Source organism: Nyctibius grandis, chromosome 5 (assembly GCF_013368605.1).
Source record: "Nyctibius grandis isolate bNycGra1 chromosome 5, bNycGra1.pri, whole genome shotgun sequence".
NCBI lineage: Eukaryota > Metazoa > Chordata > Aves > Nyctibiiformes > Nyctibiidae > Nyctibius > Nyctibius grandis.
This window is the reverse complement of record NC_090662.1, coordinates 83,358,900-83,383,140: the sequence shown is the minus strand read 5'-3', so window position 1 is coordinate 83,383,140 and position 24,241 is coordinate 83,358,900. Positions and strand designations below refer to the sequence as shown.

At 44.3% G+C, this 24,241-nt stretch overlaps 1 protein-coding gene across 8 annotated transcripts in view; it reads left to right on the top strand.

Annotated features, from left to right (window-relative positions):
• The window catches only part of PPFIBP1 (PPFIA binding protein 1), a 124,813-nt gene that overhangs the window by 43,858 nt on the left and 56,714 nt on the right, over positions 1 to 24,241 (top strand). For all 8 annotated transcript variants that reach the window (XR_011048172.1, XM_068400384.1, XM_068400385.1 and 5 more), the window contains exons 3-4: positions 20,208 to 20,369; positions 22,381 to 22,586. Coding sequence is in view for 7 of the 8 variants with exons in the window: in XM_068400384.1 (XP_068256485.1) it covers positions 20,306 to 20,369; positions 22,381 to 22,586 (270 nt within the window). In the remaining variant the exon portion in view is untranslated. The remainder of the gene's footprint in view (positions 1 to 20,207; positions 20,370 to 22,380; positions 22,587 to 24,241) is intronic.

The window sequence follows — 24,241 nt, the reverse complement described above, 5'->3', positions numbered from 1 at the left end:
GGACTTAGGTTTATCCCCACCCATCATACTCCTGGTTTGAAGGAGGTGAAGTTGTTCCTCACAGACCTACACTGAGCGGCACTGACGAGGACAAGATGCACATTTTGGGAGCACAATCATCCTTGCTGTGGCAGGTGGGCGTCATCCAAGAGCTCGGACATCTAAAAAACCTTCCTTGCTTAACCAAGCTAGTGGTCCTACACCTAGAGGAGGTTCCTTTTCTCATGCCCTTAGCAGCTGTTTTTAGATAACAACAATGAAGCTAATAACCATATAAGCATCAATAGCTAATAATAATCAGTACCTGATAAACTAACGAAACTAACGTTGCAGTCTGTCCTTGCAGGTTGATGACTGAGTGGCCAGCGTTTTGCTCCTCACCATGAGAGGCAAAACCTGTTAACTTTTAGCTAAGTTGTTGTCTGTGTGCTGGGCAGGTGGGTAAGCTTCCTCCCAGACTCCCAGTTGCTTCGGTGGAGGCTTTCCCTGGCCGGTTCCCTTCTGCAGACAAAGCCTGCTCTCCCACCCTGTGAGCTCTCTCATATGATAGAGCAGCCCTTGTTTGCCCTGACTCACTGAGTATTTTTTGGTTTGTTTGCTGTATAGAGTCAAGCTTATGGGTCACAATGGTTCTATGTAACCTTAAGTAAGTTTTACCTAGAAATATCTTGGTAAAGAAGTTGCTTTTCTATGTGATGGTGGTGTCACACTGAACCAGTGTCAACACTGAATCTGGAGCAAGATCAGTGTTGGAAGACATGTCCTTGTTGCAGACTTGATTTGAGTTTTGTAACTTCAGCATTTCTCTTGGGCCCAAACACTCCCCCCTCCCACCACCACCGTGACTGTGCTCTGGTAGTGCTTCTAAGTGGAGAAGGAAGGAAGACTGTAACCACAAGGATCAGGATGCTTTTGTTTGGTTTGTAGCAGAGGTCGCGTCTGGCAGCTGATGGACAAAAGTCAGTCAAGGTGAGAAGAGCTGATGTTTTTCTGTGGACCTTATAACAGTGCTGATATTACTAAAAGCACCCACAGGTTGTACAAAGCTGGCAGGATCTATATTTTGAGGTCCTGTTTTGGTCGCTTAGTCAAACAGGCAGCCAGTGTTAAATGTGTTCCCAGTACCATTGACTTCAGGAGCATGCTTGTCCTCAAGTTTGGGCTTACACAACTTGCTGATCTCAGTCCGGGTGGGTCTTGCTGAAAAGATCCTGTGCCAACAGAGAAGCTGTCTCTATTTCAGGCTGTGGTTCGGCTAGATTGTCAATCCAATTTAAGGGGACCAGATTATAAACACTGTGAAATGCTGAGCTGGTGTAAAGCTGCTTTGCTGATAAGGAGCTGTTCAAAATATTTTGAAAGTTCAACTCTGCTGTGGGACTGGGCAGCCACTCCTGGCTGTGCTCACGAGGCTCGGCGCCAGGGGCATTTTGGCTGGTTTGCCCGCTTGGCTTGGTGCCGAGCGGTCGAGGCTTGATGTGCCCTGGGTGTTGTTCAGCTTGAGGTCCACCAGGCGATGGCAGTGGTAAAGCAGCCGCGGTGGTTCTGCCGGGGCCACCCGTCTGGGTGGTGAACAGCCATCTCCTGGCCACATGCAGACAGAAAATACATCCCATCGGATGCTGCAGTGTTGCTGGGAAAACCAAAACTGAGCTGACAGCTGCTCTGGTGCCCTTTGTATCTGTTCACAGCTCCCAGCATGGGATGAAAATTCACCAGGTGGAGGATGCCACTCTCTGCCACATCTCTGGCTGTTTTGGGGAGAGCCTTGTTGTCTTTCAGTGTTTCACCCCCAAAATAGTCTGGCAATGGAGCAAAGGCAGTCTGCAGCTGCCAGCTTCCAAGTGCTCACAGGAGCCTCTTTGTGGGTTTGGTGCTTTTCCGTCCAAGACTTGGCACAGATTTCCGTTATTGCTGCCTTGCCTTTCCTTTCCTCCCTCTGCTTCTGATCGTTCTCACTCAGTACAACAGTTTGCTACTGTTTATTGCTTCCCTTGCAATTTTGGATGCTTTCAGAAGTTAACACCTTTGCATCCTGCGAGTATCTAGAGTAGCTAGCCTTGCCCTCATTTGCATGTTCCTGCTCCCTTATAGCCTATCTTGTAATTTCATTTAGGGACCTTCTTTGCAGCTGTGCTCCTGTTCACAAGACCTCTGCCAGCTGTGCTGCAGTGCTCTGGGCAGAGAAATAGGAGTGGTGTTCACAGACCAGCACGAACATGGTATCAGGTGCTCTGAATAGTTCCTGCAAGTGCTTGTCTGGATCACGTGTGTGGTGCCAAAGGGTTTCTTGGTGCCTGGGTGCGGCATTAAGGTATGCTTCCATGTTCAGTGGTATGTTGTCAGCCAGTGATAATCCCTTGTCACTAAAGGTAGGGGCAGCACTGCTTCGAGCAACTGAAATAACTGCCTGTTGGGAGGGTGGGAAAGAGAAGCCCAACAACGTTGCTACATCAGAAGAAACTATTAGTGTAGTCAGTCATGAAGGCAAGAAACAGTGTACGTACACAACAAGTAATAGTAATGGACTATGTCTGTCTCCCTTAATGCTTCTACTATCTGATTAGTTGTCAACGTCTGTTAATTTCTGCTACTGCAAAATATGTAGACAGTTCTGAGGTTTGCATCATTAAGAGTGTGTGTTGTGTATAATTTACAGTGTATTATGACAGCTGTAGCAAATGCTGTGATCCACACCATGGAGCACTGAGATACGTCTGAATTGCTATCTCCTGTATTATCTAGAACAAGTTTGAAGCCTTGCTGGTGTTTTACAACAGGAGAGGAAACATGTGTAGTCATGTTACTCTCATTAGTTTTTTGCATATGGCTCTTTGGAGCACGGCACAGCACAAGGTCGCTGGCCTGCAGCCACACCAGCTTCTTGGGATCTTGTCAGATCTTGCGAGCAAAGGAGCACCAAGCTGGATCACAGTTCTTGGACAAGAAACCTCAAGGGACAGGCTGCTGTTGCAGAGATACTGGAGATGTCCCTGTGGTGCCGTGTGTGTTTTGGCATGCATGCAGGCTGGGTGTGCATCTCTTTTTTTTTATTGTTACTTGATATTTTCTTACTTCAGAGAGCACTGTATTATTTTCTAGTGTTACTGGGAAATAACACTTGATTCTCCTCTCCCCCATACTGTTACCAGTTCTAAATGATTTGAAGATTAGTTGCTTGAGATCTGCATACAGTTATATCATTGATTATTTACAAGATAACAATTGCTCAGCTGCAAGTTGAATATCCATCCGCACTACATGTGGCCTTAGTAGCAGTGAGGAGCTGCACTTGAGATTCCCATACGCTGTTTCCACATGGAGTGCTGACTTTTTCCCTGCTGGTGAGAAGTTCTCATGAGTGAGAAGTTTGCACAGGCAGACGAACATGTAGAGACTCAGGTATGCTAACCTGTTAAAATAGCCATGAAGACCAGAGTAACAGGAGTCCCAGCTCAAGTGAGCAACTTTTAACCTAAGCCCTTCAGGGTGACTGGTTTAGCTCAGCTGTTTCTTTTAACACCCAGTTTGATTCATCTTTATGCCTGTCTTCAGTCAGGCTAGCTCTTTTGAGTTTGGCAGCTGGAATTAGGAAAATAATGTGTTTTTCACAGCGTACCCTTTGTGTGGGCAGACTGCTGTGTAGGTGTTCAAAATTGCTGTCTCCACCTGAGCTGGAAGTTTCCTGCCTTGGACCACACTGCTGTACTACCGGGAGAGCCTTGGGCCAGGCTGCTGCAGTGCAAGGTGTCGTGTGAGTACGGAGCAGGTGGTCTCAGCAACCAGGAGCGCTGCCAAGTGTAGCCTGAGGAGTGCCTGTGGCATGGGAACTTGCCCACAACCATGTGAAAATGTTTCCTCTAGCTGGAAGGAATATCATAGCTGTCTGGCCATGGCTTCTCATTACTGGTTTCAGGCCTGAAGGAGTCCTCTATCCCAAGATCTGTTGGTTTCCCTCCTTCCCTCTGTAAGCTCCCAGGGCGCTGCCGTCTGGGCACAGGTCCCCTTGCTGGTCACTTGCTCTAGGGTCAATGCTAAATGCCTCCTCCTGAGGCCCCCAGGCACATGGTCAGATCAGATTGGCTCTGTTACCTGTGTAATCTGCAGGCTGCCTTTGGGGCGTGTGCTGCTGGGATGTCCTCGGTACCTTACTCAGACCTATCTGTTCCCTGCCAAGTACACACCCATGTGCTAAATCACTTCCATCCATGGAAGGTCACCTCTTTGATGTTGACCTTGTCCTTCCACTGCTGAATCACCAATTTCAGATACCTGGATGTCCTCTGGCTCTTTTTCCTCCTGGTTTGGTAGTTAAGCAGTGTAGGCAGCTTAGGCAGTCTAGTCCTGCCCAATTATAAGCCATAAGGGACCACAGACAAGGTCAGTCTTTGCAAAGAAACCCCCCGAACACTGGTGGTATCTTTTCCCAGTGAGACCGCTGCTGCAGCAAGAACCTCCTACAACATCAACACAGGACATGGGATTTGTCCTGGGGTCTGTCCTCGGCTGTGCTGAGTTGGAAGAGGGTGAGCAGAACTGGGAATGCTCTCCAGCACTGAGGACAGAGTTGGTGCTGCAGTGTAGCAACAGCAAGTTGAGGTTTCTTCTCCTTAAACAAAGACATTTCCATAAATCATAAGCAGCTTTTGCCTGAGTAACATTAAAATAGGTTTGCAGAAGCTTCGAAACAGGCACAAGTGTCGGGAGCATGGCTGAGCATCAGCATTTGTTTCACTGGTAGCTGAGCCTCGGTTTAGAAAAATGGGATGCCATTTAATAGTTGTCTTGTTCGTGTTATTTTCCTTAGTCTTTTTTTAGACACAATAATGCAACACAGGGAATTAAACCCCTTCTTTTTTGAAGGTTTTTAATTAGCTGACACTACTGATTCAGGTCTTGCAGTCTGTAAAATACAGCACATCACACTACTTCATCTTGGATAGCGCTCCACTTTCTTTTTAAAGACAGTTTAAATAGAATATTAGGGGAGGAAAAAAAAAAATAACGAAACCAGAGCACAGAAATGGCAATTTAGTATTCTTGACATTTCTCGGAAAGCTGCTTAAGATTATCTCCTTAAAATGGCAGATTTTGCCTGCAAGTCAAGTAGAGGAGCAGGAACTGATATTTCATTAAAATACTATGAGAGGCCTGAATACATATATGATCCTAGAGACATTTGCAAGAAACAAGAGCTTGCTATTTGGAGCTGTCATTAATAAAGGGCAAAAAACAAATCCCAAAGGCCAACTGCATGGCTCGGATACCTCCTCTGCCAGAGAGCTGGTTGTTACCACACAGAGATACCTGTTTCTGGCCTTTTTTTTTTTCTTTCTGAATGTACTTGTGAAACCTTTTATTTTAATGTTGGACGTTGAACCAGAATTTAGGTAAACTGGAGTGATGATTGCTCTTAAACATTGTTAAATGTGTGGCCAGATGAACTTTATTCCAAAAATTTATCAAGAATTGATGAAAAATGAGGAGATCGTGGCTTTCTCAAGGTTCTGCCAAGTGGACAATGTTTTTAAAATGTTTTTTATAGAATTGAGAGTTATCCTGGGCATTTTCCTTTTCTCTCACCTCACAACATCAAGGAGTTGGGCTTCTGTCAAAGATTCTCTACTTTAGCTTGAAAAATGGAGTTGGAAAAGTTGGGAGATCAAAAGATAATCTGCTGGGTAAGGTCTCTAAAAGCAGGAGTAGTTGTGTAGAGCATGTTACCATTCCATTTTGGAAAGCACTTTGTCACTTCTTGTATTTAAGGCAACAAGTTTAATATTATCCACCTGTTTTTTCCACTCAGATTGTATCGCAATAGATCTTAGGCTCAGAAAATGAGAAGGAAACCCTTTTAAATTTCTTACCTTCGGTCACTTTTTAAGGTAAGGCATTTTCCAATCGGAGGAAATTATTGTTAATGAAATACAGTATAATGGCAATATATTTTATAAGGCTTTAACAGCAGTAATCTTGCACTTAGTTACGTACAAGTGCTCCTTGCACCCATGTGGATTTCCACAAGCTTCAACAGGGCTTCCTTGTAGCTTATTTGCACACAGTATTTATCTTCAGCGATCAACTAAGGCTGTTTCCCTGGGTAAAGCAGTTGAAGTGTGTAGTGAATTGCAGGAGCACCCAGCTTACGCAAACTTGAGTGCACAGTTGCAGTAGCTGGTCTTAAAAGTTTGTCCTAGAGAAGTCCTTGTGTTGTAGCATTTAAGTAGTCAGATCTTTCTTGTAGTCTTGCTTTTTGGACTTTGCTAGAAACCCACTGATAACAGTGTTACTTCAGTAACACAGTATTTCCAAGGTATTTCAGTACTTGCAAAACTGCAGTATACCAGCAGTGAGCACACTCATGTTGATTTAAGCATAGTAATTCATTTGCAAAAGTAACAATGTCTATCAAGACCTGAACCTCTACGAAGTAAAATATCATGGTAGTTATATCTTACCAGCAAAACTTTGAAGTAGATGAATCCATCTATGTAAGTGGCAGAGTTTCATGCTGTAAGGAGGGTGATTACCATAAGGTTTTTGTGGTGCTGCAGAAGGGGGTGGATGCAGCAGTGGACCTTTCTGTGAGCAGTTCAGCACACTTGTGATCTGGAGCTGCCGCTGTTTCTGTCTGGTGACTGAAGAGACAACCTCGCACAGCTGCTTAAATGCCTCTGCTGAAGGCTGTTACTATATAGCAGTAAATAAATAATGAGCTGTCCCCGAGAGGAGCTGTACTATGACAGGACATCTGCATGAAGACGTATGATGATTTACATCCTGAAATAAGCAGTGTTTTCCTAAACAGGGCTGAATCTGTAGGTCTATTGTATATGTAAACATTCTTGCCAGTTTTGGATTTACTTTTCCCTTTTTACGCAACAGATCAACGTAGTTGGGGCCTTGGCATCGTCAGTGTCTTCTGCAAGTCCAGACTAGACTGTCTCAGTGCTTTTTTTCCATTCAGCAGAGTAAGATCCTCCTTTAAGGGAGGATCCAATCCTAACTTTAGCCAGGGAAACAAAATCTGCAGTGCTTCAGAGCTAAATATAACCCCTCGGAAACAGTCCCCCAGTGACGGCTCAGTAGACGCATGAAAAATAGTCAGCCTCAACAAAGGGAAGTACAGGAACAACAAAGGGAAATAGAGGGACAGTAGTTTTAAAAGAAAGAATTATTTCTATAGATCTATTATATATGAAGCAAGAATCAGCCTTTTTAAACTTCTTCAGTGCTTGAGAACAAGTGAGACTTCTATCCAGGTAACTCCTGGACCTCCATATATACCACGAAGGATTTGGCCCCAGATGTTCACATAGTTGCTGAGGAAGCTGCTAGCTCACGGTGATAATGACAAAGTATCATGATTTGTTTACTTATTGTTGGTTTTGGTGGGGTTTTTTGGCTTGGTAATAGACAGTGAGGACAACTTCTAGGACCTTCTTTTTTTCAGCTGGTCCAGTGAAGTCCTTGGTCAAGGCACAAAATACTGGTTATATTTCAGTACATCTCACCAGCCACCCTCTTCCCCTTTCACTGGCAACATTGGCAGTGTTCTGGGAGTCCTGTTGAGTTCTCCCCCTTGTCTCTGAAGAAGACCATTGAAGATGATCAGCTCACTTTGACACAGGTGGACCTTTGTTTTTCACATGAACAGCCTCTTCTTCCCAGTGGCCTTCATGGACTGGGCACTTCCGTTGATCCCTCTTCATGTCAGCAAGACTATTTGCATCCTACAGGTTAATGCTGCGCTGCTCATTGGGACCAGGATCTTCAGCTGCAGGTGGGACTGGGGCTGTACCCTGTTTCTATTTGACCTTTGAGACATGAACTCTTTCTTGATCAGCTGGTATAGTGAAAATCTGCATACAGTTAATATATACCTTTCTACAAGACTGAGTTTTACCCCAAACCCCACCCAAAGGTTGGGAAAGTGTGAAACACTTTTAATGTCTGCTTCTTTTAGCATCAGATGTCTAATTTGATTTGTATGTAAGTAGGAAAACTTTGAAGTGTTGAAATACAAAGCGAAAGTACTTCAAAGAAATGTAACATTAAAAGTGTATCTGATCCCTCGAGGTTTTTGAAGTTTTATTTTGATATTATGTATTCAGAGGAACATTTTTATGGAAATACTAAGGGTCATTAATTAATCCAAAACATTGAGTGTTGCCAGTTGGCATGCATTGAACTGTTCTGTACAGTTTAGGTTTCACATCATGGCAGGTGAGTGGTCCTTCGCTCATCTGTCTGCATTGCCAATGTCTGTGACACAGTAAGAAGTTAACATAGTCTCTGATGGGGGAACCAGAGTGTGATGCTGCTACAGCATAAGACTTGTTCAGTACTGTTACCCCATGCCCAGGAGAGATCCCTGGATACAGCCAGATACAGCTTAACACAGTGTGTTAAGCTCCCAAAACTTCTGATTTGCACCGGTCGCTCTGCTGAAGTAGGACCATGGTGGTCCTTGGGAGGCAACAGGATGGTGAATTACAGATTTCTAATAAATATCTTGAACTTCGGGAGAGTTCAGATGTTGGATCTGAGCTTCTTAAAGTTGGGCATCCACTCCTGTAAAAACATGCCCAGCTGTGCTGGAGGAGGGGGTTGTTGTTTTTCCTTTTGGCAAACAAGGATTCTGGCATTGAAGTTTTTAATTGCAGGAATTATACTAGCAGTTCCCAGAGCTCAAGGGTGGGTGGGTGTGCAGGAGGAGCTAATTAGATATGTATAAATCATGGGCTAGGCAAAGCTTTAAATCCTAGATGTATTGTTCCATTCTTGCTATCTTCTGTTGCAGTGGGGCTTTGGAAAGTTAGAAAACTACGTAGTTACACAAGAACCACTTTTTTTTCTAATACAGCTGTGAAACAGCAGTGAGATTACTTTTGGTCTTTTTATGTTACAAAAAACAACTTTTAATTGAAAAGTATTAAATGACTTGCATTGTTTTTGAAGCTTTAATTACATCTGTAGGTTGAGGGAAGGGAAACAGTTAAGCAGCCTAAGCTGTTTCTTTTTCTTTGTTGCAGACTTCTTAAAAAAAAAAAAAAAAGTCAGGTGATGTTGCCTCCCCCATCCACATCCCTTCTGTGCCTTACTATATTACATGTCAAATAAGGGGCTTCCTGTGTTCAGACTTTCAGGATATTCTCAGATCACCTCAAATTTCCTTCAGCAACCATGTGGTTCAATAATATTTTTTTCTTTCTTAATGAAAACTAAGATTCTAGTGGAATTACTTCTCTGTAAGATGTCAAGTTTTGAGAGAAATCTGATATTGCAAGGTTTGTAAAACTGGCTTTCCAGCAGATCCTGTAAACCTGACTGGCATATCAGAGTTGTAGACTGGCTTAAACACGTTGCAGATACCCAATAACGGAGAGGGGCAATTCAGCTTTTGCACAGGACAGTATTTCTACATTATTGTTGTTGTTGTATGATTCAGCCACACCTAAGTTTGCTTCAGACTCATTGACTTGGATCATGGCACCACTGGCCCGGGCAGCATGGGGTGATGTGTGCTAACCCATCCACTGCTTATCCTGTTGCCCGAGAAAGCTTTGCAGCCCCTTGCTTCGGTTAGACTGCTCTGGGTACCCAAACCTGGTGCTTTATGGGTGTGTTTGCACTGTACTGCTGCAACTGGATTGTAAACTTCCTTGCACTGCTCTTAAAAGTTATCTTATTCTCTATTTTAGTGCATTATAGCCCTGTCTACTAAAGGCAGCCTACTGTTAGTAAGGTCAGTAATAAACCGCAGTTTATTGCTATATCTAATCAAACAGACATTGTTCTACATAATAAAAAAAATTTTCACACTTAGCAGATCACCTGTAGCAAGTAAACTCCGTCTCAGTAACCTTATTATCCCACAGAAATCTGGGTGCATTTGTAGCAGCTGCAATTCTGTCCCCAGTTGGGCATCAAACATGCATTGATGCAAGCATGTCTTAAGTTTCTGACTGCTAAGATTTTTCTTCATATCATGAGCTGCCTTTTCCTCTGTTGTAAAGCTGGCACTTTCTGCTCATCTTGCTGATGGGGCTGTGGGTGATGGCTGGGATATTTCCCCCTCCTACATATGCACAGAGGCTTGGCCACAGGATGGAGAGTGGCTGCTCCCTTCCATCCTAGGTCTTTCTCTTTTACTGGAGAGGAAGCAGAAAGAAGTCACCTTTTCCTCTGCCACCTCCTTTCTTACCAGCTTCCCTCCTTTTCCTGCTGCGGAAGAAAGGGAAGACAGGAGGGTCGTGACCAGGTTTGTTTCATGCTCTGTTCCTGCAGAGGGCACAGCTCTGGCTTCATGCTGACCTGCTGCCTCCCTCTGCCTTTCTGGTGAAAACCCTTCTACCCTTCAGTATCACTCGTACCCCATGGCAGTAGCATCTGTGTAGCCTTCCAGCCCTCCCCAGCATCGTTCCCATTCCCCAAGCACTGATATCTTTTTCTTGTGAGCTCCTCTGAGCCCCAGGCACAGCTCAGCCCCTGCATCATGGAGTTTTTTAGCCTTGGGTGATGCTGGAAGCCAAAGGGCACCGGGGCATGAAAACATTTTTCTGCAAGGGATGGTGAGGAGGTGTCGGTATGACAAGAGGAGGAGAGGTTGAGACGGGATGGAGAAGACAACATCTCTATCCTGAAGAACCGACTGCGGGCTTTCATGGAAAAGGAGTGGGTAGCAAGAGAGCTGGTTTCTGTGTCCTAGCTGCAAAATTGCCTTTGTGCTGAGAAGCGAGGCTGGCCCAAGGGTAGGCAGGACACATGGCTCCCCAGCCAAGCAATGCTGAGTGTTAGGCAGCTGTGCGCACAGCATATGGCTCCTTAAAGTTGCACTGTAGTAATGGAGCATTTTGAGGGGATTTGTTTGCTTGCTACTCACCAGTGCAGTGTTCAGAAGAGAAGAGAAGGACCCTTTCCTCGAGCTGACAGCGCATGGCTTTTGTCCTTCAACTCTTGGCACTGAAACTTTGGTGTTGAAAAAGCAAGACAAAATCAACAGACTCTGCTCCCCGGCTGAAAAAAAAATAAAAAAGCTTTGCTTACTCCAGCATTAGTGAAATCCCTGGTTATCAGACTCGGGGCTGTGCTGGCCTAGGGGCTGAAGGTTGTATCCTGGGAAGGGACGTGAGGGCCAGAAGCCAATTGAGAGGAACTGTGGGATGGGCAATGCTGGGAAAAAGCCATGGCAATGAGTGCCTCTTCTGCACTCTGGGCTTGAATGAGTGGCTCTGGAGGTGGGACAGCGAATGCAGGCTGTGTCCTGGTGGAAGGGGAGGATGGTCCCGAGGGAAGGAGGGGAGCATCCTGGCGGAGCAGAGCTCCCTGGGGAAGAGGCATCTTTGTTGTGCAGCAGGGTAGTGCATTGCTCTTGTCTGTGGGCCCTTGTCTGTGGCTGCTCCGACCGGCAATGGGATTGCATGTGTGGTGCAGGTGTCAAAACACAGAGGTGACTATGTTCACCTTTGCTTTCTCATGGGTGAGAACAAACGTTCAAGTTTCGGGATGTTTTGCACATGAACTACTTGGCCCTTCAAAGCTGAGAACTAATTCAAAATTTGAAGTCTGTGTTTTGAAAGGCACAGTACCTACATCTGATATTCCAAGAATCTCAAAGGTAGAAGGTCTGTTTTTAATAGTGATTAAAGTCACATGCTGCCTAAAGCAGGTTTTCTTGGTGTAGACTCTCAGATTCCCAAGGGTACTACACAAACATAAGCTGTTGGCAGAGCTCCAGCGTGAGCTATTGGCAAAGGGCTTTAGGTTGTTTAGCCTGGAGAAGAGGAGGCTCTGAGGTGACCTTATTGCAGTCTACACCCACCTGAAGGGAGGTTGTAGTGAAGTGGGAGTTGGCCTCTTCTCCCGGGCAACTAGCGATAGGACAAGAGGGCACAGCCTCAAGCTTCGCCAGGGGAGGTTCAGGTTGGACATCAGGAAGAATTTCTTTACAGAAAGGGTTATTAGAGATTGGAAGGGGCTGCCCAGGGCAGTGGTGGAGTCACCATCTCTGGATGTGTTTAAGAAAAGACTGGACATGGCACTTAGTGCCATGGTCTAGTTGACAGGGTGGTGTAGGGGCAGCAGTTGGACTCGATGATCCCTGAGGTCTCTTCCAACCTGGTTGATTCTGTGAAAGGAAAGGCAAAGGTCCTCATGGTTTTGAAGTGAGCAAGACAAAGCCAGAGTGAAAATTGGCCTGCAATTTCTTATTTTTCACTTTTTCCTCCCCTATATTCTTCTCTTTAAAATTCAGTCCCATCCTATTACATGAGGAAAAAAAAGGAAGTCTTCAACCACATTGAATTTTACCCTGCTTAATTTTTAAGTTGCCAAGAAGAAAGAGATGGCGAATCATGCTGTATCAGGGGATTGTTGATGTATCAGTGGTGCAATGGTTGTACTGCCCACCTCAAGTTCTCAGTTATTATGAGTCTTTAAAAAACTGAAGTATCCTCACACACAAGGCGTATGCTTCAGACATCGTGCTCTTCTTTTACATATTCCTTCTGGAAGAATAAATCTTAAGACAACAAAATCAGAGGCAGACAGAAGGGTAAGGATCTAATGCTGGGACTTTGTATGAAAATTTTCCTCATGTTACAATTGATGCTGTGGTATTACAAAGTATTGTTTTTTTCTGTTCTTTACAGGTAGTTGGTAGTTAAATGTGAAAGTAATGTTCAAGCTAAATATATTTTATTTACTTTCTGGGCTTTTGATGGTAGGTGCCCTCTACTTCTGCTTTGTGCAGTGACAACACTGAAACTGCGGATCTAGAAACTCCTAGACCTGAAGGTCCAAAATCTAAAGCCGAACCCTTTCAAATTTGGAAGTTTGTGAATTTGGTCTTTAGATCGAGACCATTAAAAGAAAGCGGCACGAGCTGTGAAATCAGATCTAAACATGGGCCTGTGCTCAGGATTTGATGATTTGTAAGGTATTTTGAAGAACTACCTTTTGGACTCTTACCCAACAGTGCCTCTTTTGTTTCATAGCCTGTGTGGCCACAGCGTGTCAATAACATGTTGCTGGGGAATGTGAGGCATTTCCTTGCTTGCATTAGCAGTCTGGGAGCGAGGAATGAATATCTCAATTGTTTTTCTAATCAGAGGACCCAAGCCAAACATGTGAGAAAATAATATATTGATTTCTCAGACTCTCTAAGGTGAGTAGTTGAAACCATTTACTAAATAGTTGACCAGTAAAACATGAACAGTCTAAAATGAAGTATAGCTGTGAGGTTTTTTTGCAAGCCTCTGTTTGACCTCGGATTGCTGGTGCGTTAAGAGTGAAAGTGAGTCGGAAGAGTGTTTGCAGACAGGTATTTGCATTACACGGCTGCTTTGCAGGTAAGGTGCTGCTGCTCTGGCTGCCTCCGTGTCATCCAGCGATCACAGAGCTCCCTTGTGCATCACAAAACAATGTAACCTGTCATCTGCTCTGTTTTTTGAATTCTTTGCAATTACAACAAAAAAATAAAGAGCTGCTGGAGAATAGGGTAGCAGAGATAAACAACCAGAATTTCAATACTGTAGACCAAGCTAAATGGTTTGTTTTGTAATTGGATATGAATCTAAGCCATAAACCTTGACTCAGAGACTTTAGGTGTTTATGTAAGCTGTTTGCTGCATATACCTCTCTGTCAAAAGTATCTGAAGGTTGTTTATCTTGCCAAGGCTTAGCTTTTGCATCATGACTAATGTGTTTAACAAATTTTAGGGCAGAGTGCAGAACGTGGCTCAGCTGGTTGGTAATAAAAGTTGTTGCGTGATTTGAGGTAAGTTTTTCACAGGTATGAACAATTATATCTTGGAAGGACTTTTGTGCTTTATGCTCTTAAAATACTTTAAAGTCTTTTCTATGGTTTGATACCTTTTATCTCAAGACATTTCTTACGTACTGTGGGATAGGCTTTCAGCCTCATGTGCTTCCATTTTTTTTTATCAGTTAAAGGAAATAAATAATGTTTCTTGAATAAAAAAGAAATAATGAAATTCAGGGAACAAAGAAACCATCTAGCGTTAGGGAACAAAGGGACATTTGTTGCTTTTTTTGTAGTCCTGCGTAATACGAGAACAGTATTGCTTTGATGTCATTGACTAGAGTTCAGCAAATTCAAGAAGAAATTTATATATAAAAATAAATAGACATTATCAGTTTAAGTAAGTCTTTGCCAACATTTGGGTTGTTTTTTATTTATAATAATGTTTATCCTCCTTGCATGATTGAGCGTTGGGCTCTTGAAGGATGCTGAGCCTATGGGCTGGTGGGACCCTGAGCCTGGCCCCACTGGGCTTCTGCTTTGGGGATGGGGCTCCTCATAGCTGTCCTCCCGAAACGGAGGACAATGTATATTGTATGTGGAAGGACTGGTCAGAGGACATACCTGGTCTCACCAGGCCTCCTTACTTTGGCCTGTGTGTAATGGCTGTTCAGCCATTGTGGGTCAAGAGAGCATGGATGCCTGCCGGGAGGAGCTGCCAGGGAGGTGTCCCCGTGCCCGGGAGGGACCCCAGCAGAGGGACCTGCCCCCACACGGTGGCCAGGGCTTCTCCTCCGGGAAGGGGGGCAATGTCTGAATTACACAGCTCAAAGCATGTTTGGGACCTAACTAGTTTCCTGTCCCTGCCTCATGCTAAGATATTTCTCTGTGTTAGTCCCATTAAGATATTTCCAGCATTTCCTAATTTTACTTTTTAAATTTCATTTGTTCTTCTCATGCAAAACTCCAGAGCAATATATGCCACAAGGATCCATTTTCTTTTTTAGTTTTTTCTTTCAAGCCTGGAAGGTATGAAATGGAGTCTTTTTTTACGTTAAAAGAAATGTTAATGACTTCTAGTGTAAATTAGCTGAATATATTCATTATTAAGTGTGAAAATGCTACTGACTGATGGCACTATAGTTGAGTATCTATCTTCAAAACGTCCTGTGAGAAATTGTGCCAGAGATTGAAGCCCATTTTATTTGTGATTGAAATGTATTTTGCAAATAAGTGTCTCTGTTTCTCTTCTGGCCAGCCAGAAAAAGCACAAATAGATTTGATAATGTGTCTGAAAATGCATTTATCTTCATGAAATAGAGCTTTACCTTGTAACATGAATTGCAAAGGATGTGTTGTTTCCGTGTTGTGAGGTGAGAGAGATGGATCCAGAAGATGCTTCAGACCTCTCGCAGTCGTCTTGTGTGTAGAACTGAGAATGCAGGGACGTTAATTTTGCCAGCAAGGTGAAATTTGGGGTCTTATTTTTCCTGTGGAACAGGTTTGCTCCCTCCACCTTCCCTGTAAGAGATGACTTCAGTTTGCTGGCGTTTTCATTGTATTTTTGTGGTAGGCTGCTCTGGGGTAACAGCCTGCTCTCTACAGCTCTCGGAAACAAGCCATAATTGAGATTTTTCTTTCCTGTGTATCAAAATTTCCTGATTTAAGGAGTGTTATGTAGGAATGGGAGAGCTGGGAAACTCAAATCATCCATCTTATTGCATCATATAATAAAAATAATGTGTAGCTCGTGCTTTCTTCCCAAACGCTGAGCGTTTGCAGAGCATGTGCGCAAAGAGGAAGGTGAGCGGGATGAAAGGCCAGCCCCTGCCCTTCCCCAGAGAAGTTGCACACGGGGCATGGTGTGTCCTTGTGGCCTTCAGACCTGCTAGCAGGCAGCTGATTTTCCTCAGCTCTGTGAACATCTGGGTTTTAAAGCACGGTGTGTTTTGCAGGTGGACGTCCAGAGTGAACCCACCTCAAAATAAAAAAAACAAAACACATAGGCTTGAAGATGTTGCCCCTAGATGCCTGTCTGTGTGTTGTTTGATCTAGGAAAGAGAGAGCCTCTGGGTGGGGAAACTGTAATTTCCTACATATGTAAAATGTTTAAGCCCTTTTTTTTTTTTTTTTTGAAGTCTGCCACCTTAATTAAATATCTGATTTTGAAATTCATATTCAGGCAGCTTTTCTGTTTGCATCTAGCAGACTGCAGTTCCCATTCACAAAGTCCCTTGTTTTTTTCTAGCTTTCCTTGGATTTATTTGCAGGGCAGTGTTTTTTTTTCTCTGTAAGCCGTTTGGAATACATCTTCACTAGCACTGTAGCCGGAGGGTTTGTATGTCATTCAAAAATAAAAATAAAAAATCTCCACCTACTGAAACAGCATAGCCCTAGCAACCAGCTGGTGTGTTCAAACCAGAAGAGGGGACATTAAACAAATAAGACCAAATAACATCATCTCTGTAATGACCAGGGATTCAGTAGAAGTGCCAGCTAGTGATAAGATTAATCGTAACTGATAGTGGAGATAGCTGCGTTTGTATTTTATTTTTATTTTTTTAATGGTAGATTGTAAATACAGCCTTGATGAAGTGGTGCTTGTTCGTGCTGGCATGAGCAAGGTATTTGGCTGGGAGCTCTAGAAGGGGGATCTCCTTCTGTCAAAACACCGCCCCTCCCACCTACCGCCCCATCTTGCACTGATTGTGTGTGTATTGAAGGAAGGAATGAAGAAGGTAAGTCGTCATTTTCTTGGAAAGCAAGGGAAGTCTTATTTTAAATGCTCTGTCAGACAGGGTGCTGTCAGTACTTTCCTCCCAGGTGTGTTCTTGATGGCGTTATGCCAGGGCTGGCTTTCGTGCATCTGCCTCTCCATGTCTTGTGTGCACCTTGGTTTCTCATTCATTTGCCGTGTCATAGATCCATCTGTGTTAAAATGATGATTTTATTTTTTTTTTCTTTTTGCTTTTGTGAATGAAAGGACTTTAAATTGCTTGACATCATCTGAAATATTAGCTATTTCTTATTTTCCTAAAGAGCTCCATTGCGCTTCTTCAGGATGGATTTTCATTCATGTTACCTGACTCTGTGGTTTTCCTTAGCCACTGCCAGCAAAAAAAAAACCTGAAGCCTTGAGCTTTCTCTTGGGGTTTATTTCTATTACACCAAAGCCATAAAAAGCAAAACAAAAAAAGGAACATATTTATCGGGAAATGTCTGCCGTGTTAGTGGTCAGTCCAGGCTCCTCTCAAAGTTTGTGAACTCAGAGGCTGTCTTGGTGCCCTTCAGCAGGCAGAGGAATTAATCTGCCAGTGTTTCAGTATTGTCCTCTTTCCTATAATCCACAAAGGCTGCTGGTGTATGACTTCTGTCTAATAATTGCATTTCTTTGACTCCCTGTGTGCTTCCCCTTTCCACCCCCTTCCTCCTGCAGTTTGTTGCCTTTTCTTGTTTCATGCAGTTTGGTTCTTCGGTCCTCTGGTGTATGAGGTCTTTGGTTTCCTCCCTGCCCATCCGTTCCCCTTGTGCCGGTGATGGTGTGCAAAGAACAAAAGCAATTCTATGCCCTTACTGGGGAAGGATGCCTCCAATAGTGTTTTTCTATCACAGCGGTTTTATTTCCTGACTGCTAGATGTGATGCACTGTGCTGGGAAGGTGGCCAGAGCAGGATATGCCGTTCCGGGCTAGTTTTCAATAACCACTTTTAAGCCAAATAACTCGGGAGATGGGATTTTGTTGTGTCATCTCCAGCTGTTCGGCTTGGGGGCTTTTTGTTCTTTTTATTTCACCTCTACAGGTTTCTCAGCTGTAGGCTTGGAGCGGTGGAAAGGTTTTTTGGAGATCAGTGTGTTTGCACAGTCTAGCTTCACTAAATTTTATCTTAAAATTTCTCACTGCTGCTCTCGGCATTTTGCAGTAGCAGTGGAGGAAATGCTGTGCAGACTGGCGTCTCTCCTTCCTTGGAGGTAGGATCTGCTAACAGTGGGGTAAATACTGGAGATCTTCTGGATGCTGTTGGTACCACCGTCTACCACTGCTGCTCCCTTCAGTAGAGCTGTCTTGGGGATTTTTGATAGGCATGGACAAAACCCTTGTTTAGGAAAAGCAAGGAGTGCTTTTTTTGGAAACGAGAGGAGTGATTGTGTGTGGATGAAGTGCAGGGATGCTGATTTTTCTGTGCCTATAAGCCATGGCTTTATTGTGCAAATGTAAATTAGCAGTTCCTTGCCCCCGATTAATGTCTCTCCTAGACATAAGGTGAGGAACAAGGGGTGCACTGTGAACGAACGTGACTAGGGAGCACTCTGTTTCTTAGCACATTTTTAGCCTGCAGCTTGGCTTTGCCTAGGCGGCCTTCTCAGTACTGTATTTAATGCTTGATTGTGAGTTGTGCTGAGCTCAATGATGGCTGAGGTGGGAAGGCATCTCTGGAGGTCTCCAGCCCACCCCTTGCTCAAAGCAAGGTTGCCTGGGGCAGGCTACACCAGGCGGTCAGTCTGTGAGTATCTCCAAGGATGGAGACCCCAAAAGGGCAACTCTTTCCAGTGCTTGCCACCCTCACAGTAGAAAAGATTTTTTTTTTAATTGTTTTTATGCTTAAAAGATTTCCTTTCTTTTAATGTGTGCCCATTAGTTGGCTGTTGCAGGTTTGTGGATGCTTTGCATTGTTGGTCCTTTTCCACTTAGAGCTGTGAGGAATCAGCATTTTGCCTGGGGCAGCAGCAGCCCTGGGGTTTCTCTGTGTGCTCTTTGCCTTCAGAGGGAAATCCAACCTGGATGCCCATGTTTACTAGACTTCAGTGGGACCTGGTTATCCAAGCCAGGATATCATAAAGGGGAAAGGACAAGACCATCTTCAGAATTGTCCAAGTGAATGTGTTTGCAAAAGCTGAGTTTTCTGCTCATTTTTATCAGGCGTAGAGGCACCAGACCAAATATCTTGAAGGACCTGCATATTATGGCAGGTATTGTACTGCTTGAAGTTTACTGTTTACATTGTGTTTACATTTGGGGGCTTCCTTCTTGAAGGTTGCAAGTCTTCAATTATGATGCTACTGCATTTTTTAAGATTTGCAACACGTTAACTTACAGGTATTTTGACTTTTTAAAGTTCTCTATGTTTTTCTGACTCTAGCAACTAACTAATAAAGCAAGGCATTTGCCAAAAGCACGGTGGTCTTTGTGCTGTCCTTCAGAAGTTACCTTCGAGTTAGGACCTACTTTATGTAATAAAAGTTTTGATGTGGAAGATAAAATATTTGTTGGTGTTTTAAGGACAGCATTTCAGCAAAGCTATCTGGCAGTCTCCAGTAAGAGCTACCTCTCAGCTGGGTCAAACCAATAAGGTGACTCGTAGGAGGGAAAACTCAGTTTATAACGTGAATTTTTGTTTTGTTTTAGTTTTTAGTAGATCTTTTCCAGGACTTACGCCAGAGAAACTGTGAACAACTTTCTTAATTGCTTGTGTTGGGGCAAATGTCACCAGCGGTGCGGCCTAATACAAAAACCAAATGGCAGGGTATGCAAAAGGTTAAAGCGAGTTTTCCTTCCTGGTGTTTGTTTAGCTTTGTTCCCTAACTGTATTTATAGCAGAAGTAGTCTTGCGTGTCCTAGATTAAAGCCATGGCAATCTGGGCTATTTCGGTGGCTTGTGTGTTCATTGTGCTGGGGTGGAGGGACCGGACCAGGTACGCCTCTGACCTCTGCAGCTCTGCTTCAGCAAAGTACCTAGGCATGTTCTTGATTTGTAGCCCATTGGGATTTCGGGTCTGCTAGTTCACCTGCCTGGGCAGCACATTGGGTGGGTTTGTTTTTCTAGGCTCTGCTGTAAATATTCCTCTGGGGGCCACTTCTGGCTTTCAAGTTTGAGGGTAAGATCAGATTGCATCGTTACGGCGGGAATCTCTGCTAAGCTGGGAGCAGCGTTGTGGAGGGGATAGTCTGAGCATGTATGCTATGTCCAGTGAGTCCTGGGCTTTGAGATATCCTGCCTTTAGGCAAATGATTGCATGCCCGGGACTCCTGGATTGTCAGACATCCAGAAACCTTGGGCAAATGATCAGACTTCTCTTTTTCTATGCCAGCAAATTCTTGGGTAGAAAAAATACAGCTGATAAGCATGTGGTTTGTTGCTGAGTTGCAGCTTCCTTTTAGCGATAGAAGGCCTGTGTCTTCTATGCGAGCTTCCCTGAAGTGCTATGTGGGATTTCTGAGGTGCTCTATGGGATGTGCCTTCAGTGGTGCAGGCTGTGGGCTGACCAACAGTAGGAACTGGATCATCAGGTTGGTGCTTTGATTCTTTGATGCCAGTTCATGCCTAGGGGTGAACACTTCCAAGTCTTGTGGTCAGCAAAAGGCCACAGTCTTCCGGCTGGTCTGGCGACAGTGGTGTCTGATTTCAGAGAACATGCAGTGATGAAATGAAATTCTCCTTTGCAGACGGAATTGCAGACTTGAGGCTCTGGATCCAACTCACACTATCGGTGTTTTATTGCTCCTTATGGTGTAGCTGGTGATCGTTCCTGAGAAGAGAGAAGATGATGAGTGATGCAAGCGACATGCTCGCTGCGGCTCTGGAGCAGATGGATGGCATTATAGCAGGTAAACACTTGGGGCACCTTGTTCATTTAGCTGTTTCGGTCCTTCTTTCTCATACCTGGAGGGCAGAGTTTCAGGCTGAGAAGGGAATGTGCTGGTAATTGTTTGGTGTCTTCCATTATAGCTTAGTGATTACAAATAAATGGAGTGGAGGGATTGCACAGACTCTCACACGCAGACATGGCTACATGGATTGTAGTTTTTCTCCTATCCTCCATCAAAATGCTGCTCAAAATGGCTGAGTGATGCAGTTCAGCTGGTGCACGGAGCACCATGAAAGCCAAGGACAAGGCACGTTTCAAACTAGGCTGAGGGTGTTTAAAGAGCTGCTGCAAGGCAGGAAGAGCAAGTTTGCCTAATACTGGCTACACTGAACTTCTCTCAACTCCACAGAGTTACAACATGAATTGAATTTTCCTTTTTTCAAAATTTGAATGCTCTGAGTCCAAACATTTGTTTTGGACCTGCCTTGAACATTTGAGTTTTTTATGAGTACCTGTAAATTGTAAGTGGACCAAGGAGAGGCATCACAAAGTATACAACCTCTGCTTTTAAGTTGAGTCTAGTGAGTTAGAAAATAACATAAGTATACAACACAGAGGAGCAAAGCAGCAAGAAGTTAATAGTTTAATCCTATTCCAGCAGAGCTATGCAAACAGCTACCCAAACTGAAAAAATATTTTGCAAGCATAGCAACACAGTTATAAAGTCTTTAATGGTGCCACTTAAAATAATTTCCCTTAGGGAAAAAAAATCATCATACAGTGCATGCTTTGTTTGAACAATGACTTTTCTCTGCAGTTTTCCTAAAGATATTAAGGACACATATAAGGAACACATGTAAAGTGGATTCAGTTGGATCATGATGATCTCTAAAAATACATACAAGCTATGACTTCAGTAATTTCCATAAGTAGATACTGGTATTTGGATTTGATCATGTATCGGTGTTTCCAAGAGCCTAAGTTGGTTATGGCAGGATGAGGTTTAATAGAAAAAGAAAATGTGATGTTTGGATGTTTAAGTCACCACAGACTTCATTTTTTCATGTGTCTGAACAGGCCTACAGAGTAATGTAACAAAGGGATAGTAACTCCTATGCTGTTGTGCAGATTTTTCTCTATTTTTTCCAAGAGGAATACTTGCATGTTTGTGGCTTGCCAGATGAGATGAATGAAAGCTCATGGAAGTGCATATATGGCATATCACTATATTTTCCAAAAGTTGACAGTACGAATGATGCTCTGTCATGAACACATCTCATTGTGCTGAGGCATTACAGTATTAAGGTCACAAATCAGTGTGCTGAAATTATAGTTGGAATTAGCTAGGTTGACTTAAATCAACCTTAATCCTGAATTCATAGTTTCCTTCCTTACTTAATATATAGCAACTTTTAATGTAGGTCAAATATACATACTGTGAGTTTATGCAAATAAGAGATTTTATTAACATGCAAATGTCAGTGCTACCGTGTCAAACTGTTGGGTTTAAAATTTATTCTTGTGTAGAAGTGATTTGGTCTTTTTATTTATCCTCATATTTTTCTTTATTCTTTTAAAAAATTTCCAGTGCCTTGGAGCAGCGTAACATATTCCTACATGAAAAATGCAGAGCATGGTTTCCTCTGGACACCATCGGTGTCTGACTTGGGTCATACAATCCCTACAGGGTGACTCAAAGCATTAGCAGAGCCTGTTCCCCCCACAGGACTTTCCACCTCCGATACATCCTGGGGAGCAGGAGCCCAGCCCGCACCTTGAACACACGGGCACAGTTGTGTACATTTTCCTCTGTCGGAATAGCCCACCTCCTTCCTGCTGGAGCTGCCGTCCACGTAGCATGCCAGCTTCTCCAGATTGCCCGCATGGCGCGGGCAGAATCCAGCAGCAGCGCTGAGTTTGGTTCTGATAAACACCCCCCGGGAGCAAACGCCGCCCAGCATTTCCCAGCCTTGCTGCGTGTCTGACCTGCTTGTCTTGTGCCTGACCCTGTGTGATTTTGCTCCCTCCAGGTTCGAAGGCACTGGAGTATTCCAACGGCATCTTTGACTGCCAGTCCCCCACCTCTCCCTTCATGGGAGGCCTGCGGGCGCTGCACCTGGTGGAGGACTTGCGGAGCTTGCTGGAGATGATGGAAGCAGATGAGAGAGAGGGGCTGCGCTGCCAGGTCCCGGACTCTACGGCAGAGGCTCTGATCGAATGGCTCCAAAGTCAAATGGTATGGTCTTGCCTTGTTTTACCCGTAATGTGCTCATTTTGTGTGTTAGGTAGACCAGCTCAGGCAGCAGGGCTGTGTTTTAGAGCAGGTTTCCAAAGAACCAAAGGAAAGAGATTTTGGTTTGGAGATGCTGCTGCAGGGCCTCAGAAAAGCTGTAACTCAAATACCTTGTGCAGTGGGTTGGCCTGTGCTTTTTTTGATGTACCACCATGCCTCATTTTGGGGAGAAAAAAATTTTCAGTAATTGGAGTTTCATCTCAGATGTTTGGGTAAGACATTTTTATAGGAATCAGACACTTAAATGGGTGGGGGAAAAAAAAGCTGTTTTCAGTATGAGCTTTTCACTAAAAAGCATTTTTGGCAGCATGTTTTCTACCGGGACCAGTGTTGTTACTGAACTTTGTTACCTGGTTTATAACAGAAGTGAGTGGTATAAGCTCAGCATCCCTTTAATCTGGAAATCAAACTAAATTTTTATTTTCTGTGTTTGTGAATCTGCCAGTTTTTGTCACCCTTGCTTTAAAAATACACCAAATTATACCTGATAAGACTGTTCTTCTCCCAACCCTCAATTTTCCAATAAAATAAAATATTGCTCACCGGGAGGCTACCTGAAGACTATGCTGGGAAATAAAATGTTGTGCTTATCAGAAGGTGAGTTACATGGCATAATTTTCAAAGGACCCATTGGTTTTGCCTCCAGGTGCTCTGTGACTGGTGACTTGCTAGCAGGGCCAAGCAGGGGTCCTCGTGCTGGTGGTCTGTGGCAGGGTTTGCGTTGTGGTGATGGGGGTGTGCACAGGTTTCAGGGAATCATCAGCAGTGGAAGTCAAGACATTTCTGGAGGCTGTGCTTCAGGGTTTAAATCAGCCTGTAGCTGTAACGACGACAGCAGCAGCGGGTGTGCAGTTCTGCAGACTTTTCCAAATCTGTATTACAGCAGTGTCCTGGTCCTCCCATCTGACACACTTGGCCTTGGCAAAGGTAACGCTTTGCTGTTGAAATGGGGATGCCAGATCTGATGAAGGCTGGGTCTGGTGCAGGACAGGCCACTGTGGTGGCTCTGTGTTGCACCCGATGCATTGGTACTGTCAGGATGGGAAGCTGCTATTGCCTTCCTGGGAGAGGCATCACACCCTCTCTTGGAAAGAGTTCAGTCACCCTGGGTCCACAGCTGATCTTGCAAAAAAGCTTTTTGATCTCGATACACAGATTTATTTGGGTGCTCGGTTGCAGCACGCGATGCTGCAGCCCCGAGTCATGGGTGCAGGACTGTGTTTGCCAAACCTGGGGCTGGGGAATGCAGGCCAGGCGTGGAGCTGTGGCTGGCACAGGGTGACCCGACGTGCCATCTAGCAGCACGTGGGCTGTGCGCAGCGCTGTGGGAGGGGATGGGGACTGGGGCTAGCACAGCCGAGCTTGCTTACGTAGCTCTTGCAGAATGGTTTCAAGGGAGAAACCATGAAAAAAATCAGGGGAAAGGATCAGGGGAAAGGGAAAAAATCATGAAAGAAATCAGGGGGTGAATCTGGGATGAAATCGGTGTGCCCAGCTCGCTCCCTGAAATGCCTGTACACCAATGCACGCAGCATGGGGAATAAGCAGGAGGAGTTAGAAATCCGTGTTCGGTCGGGGGGCTATGATCTAGTGGCAAT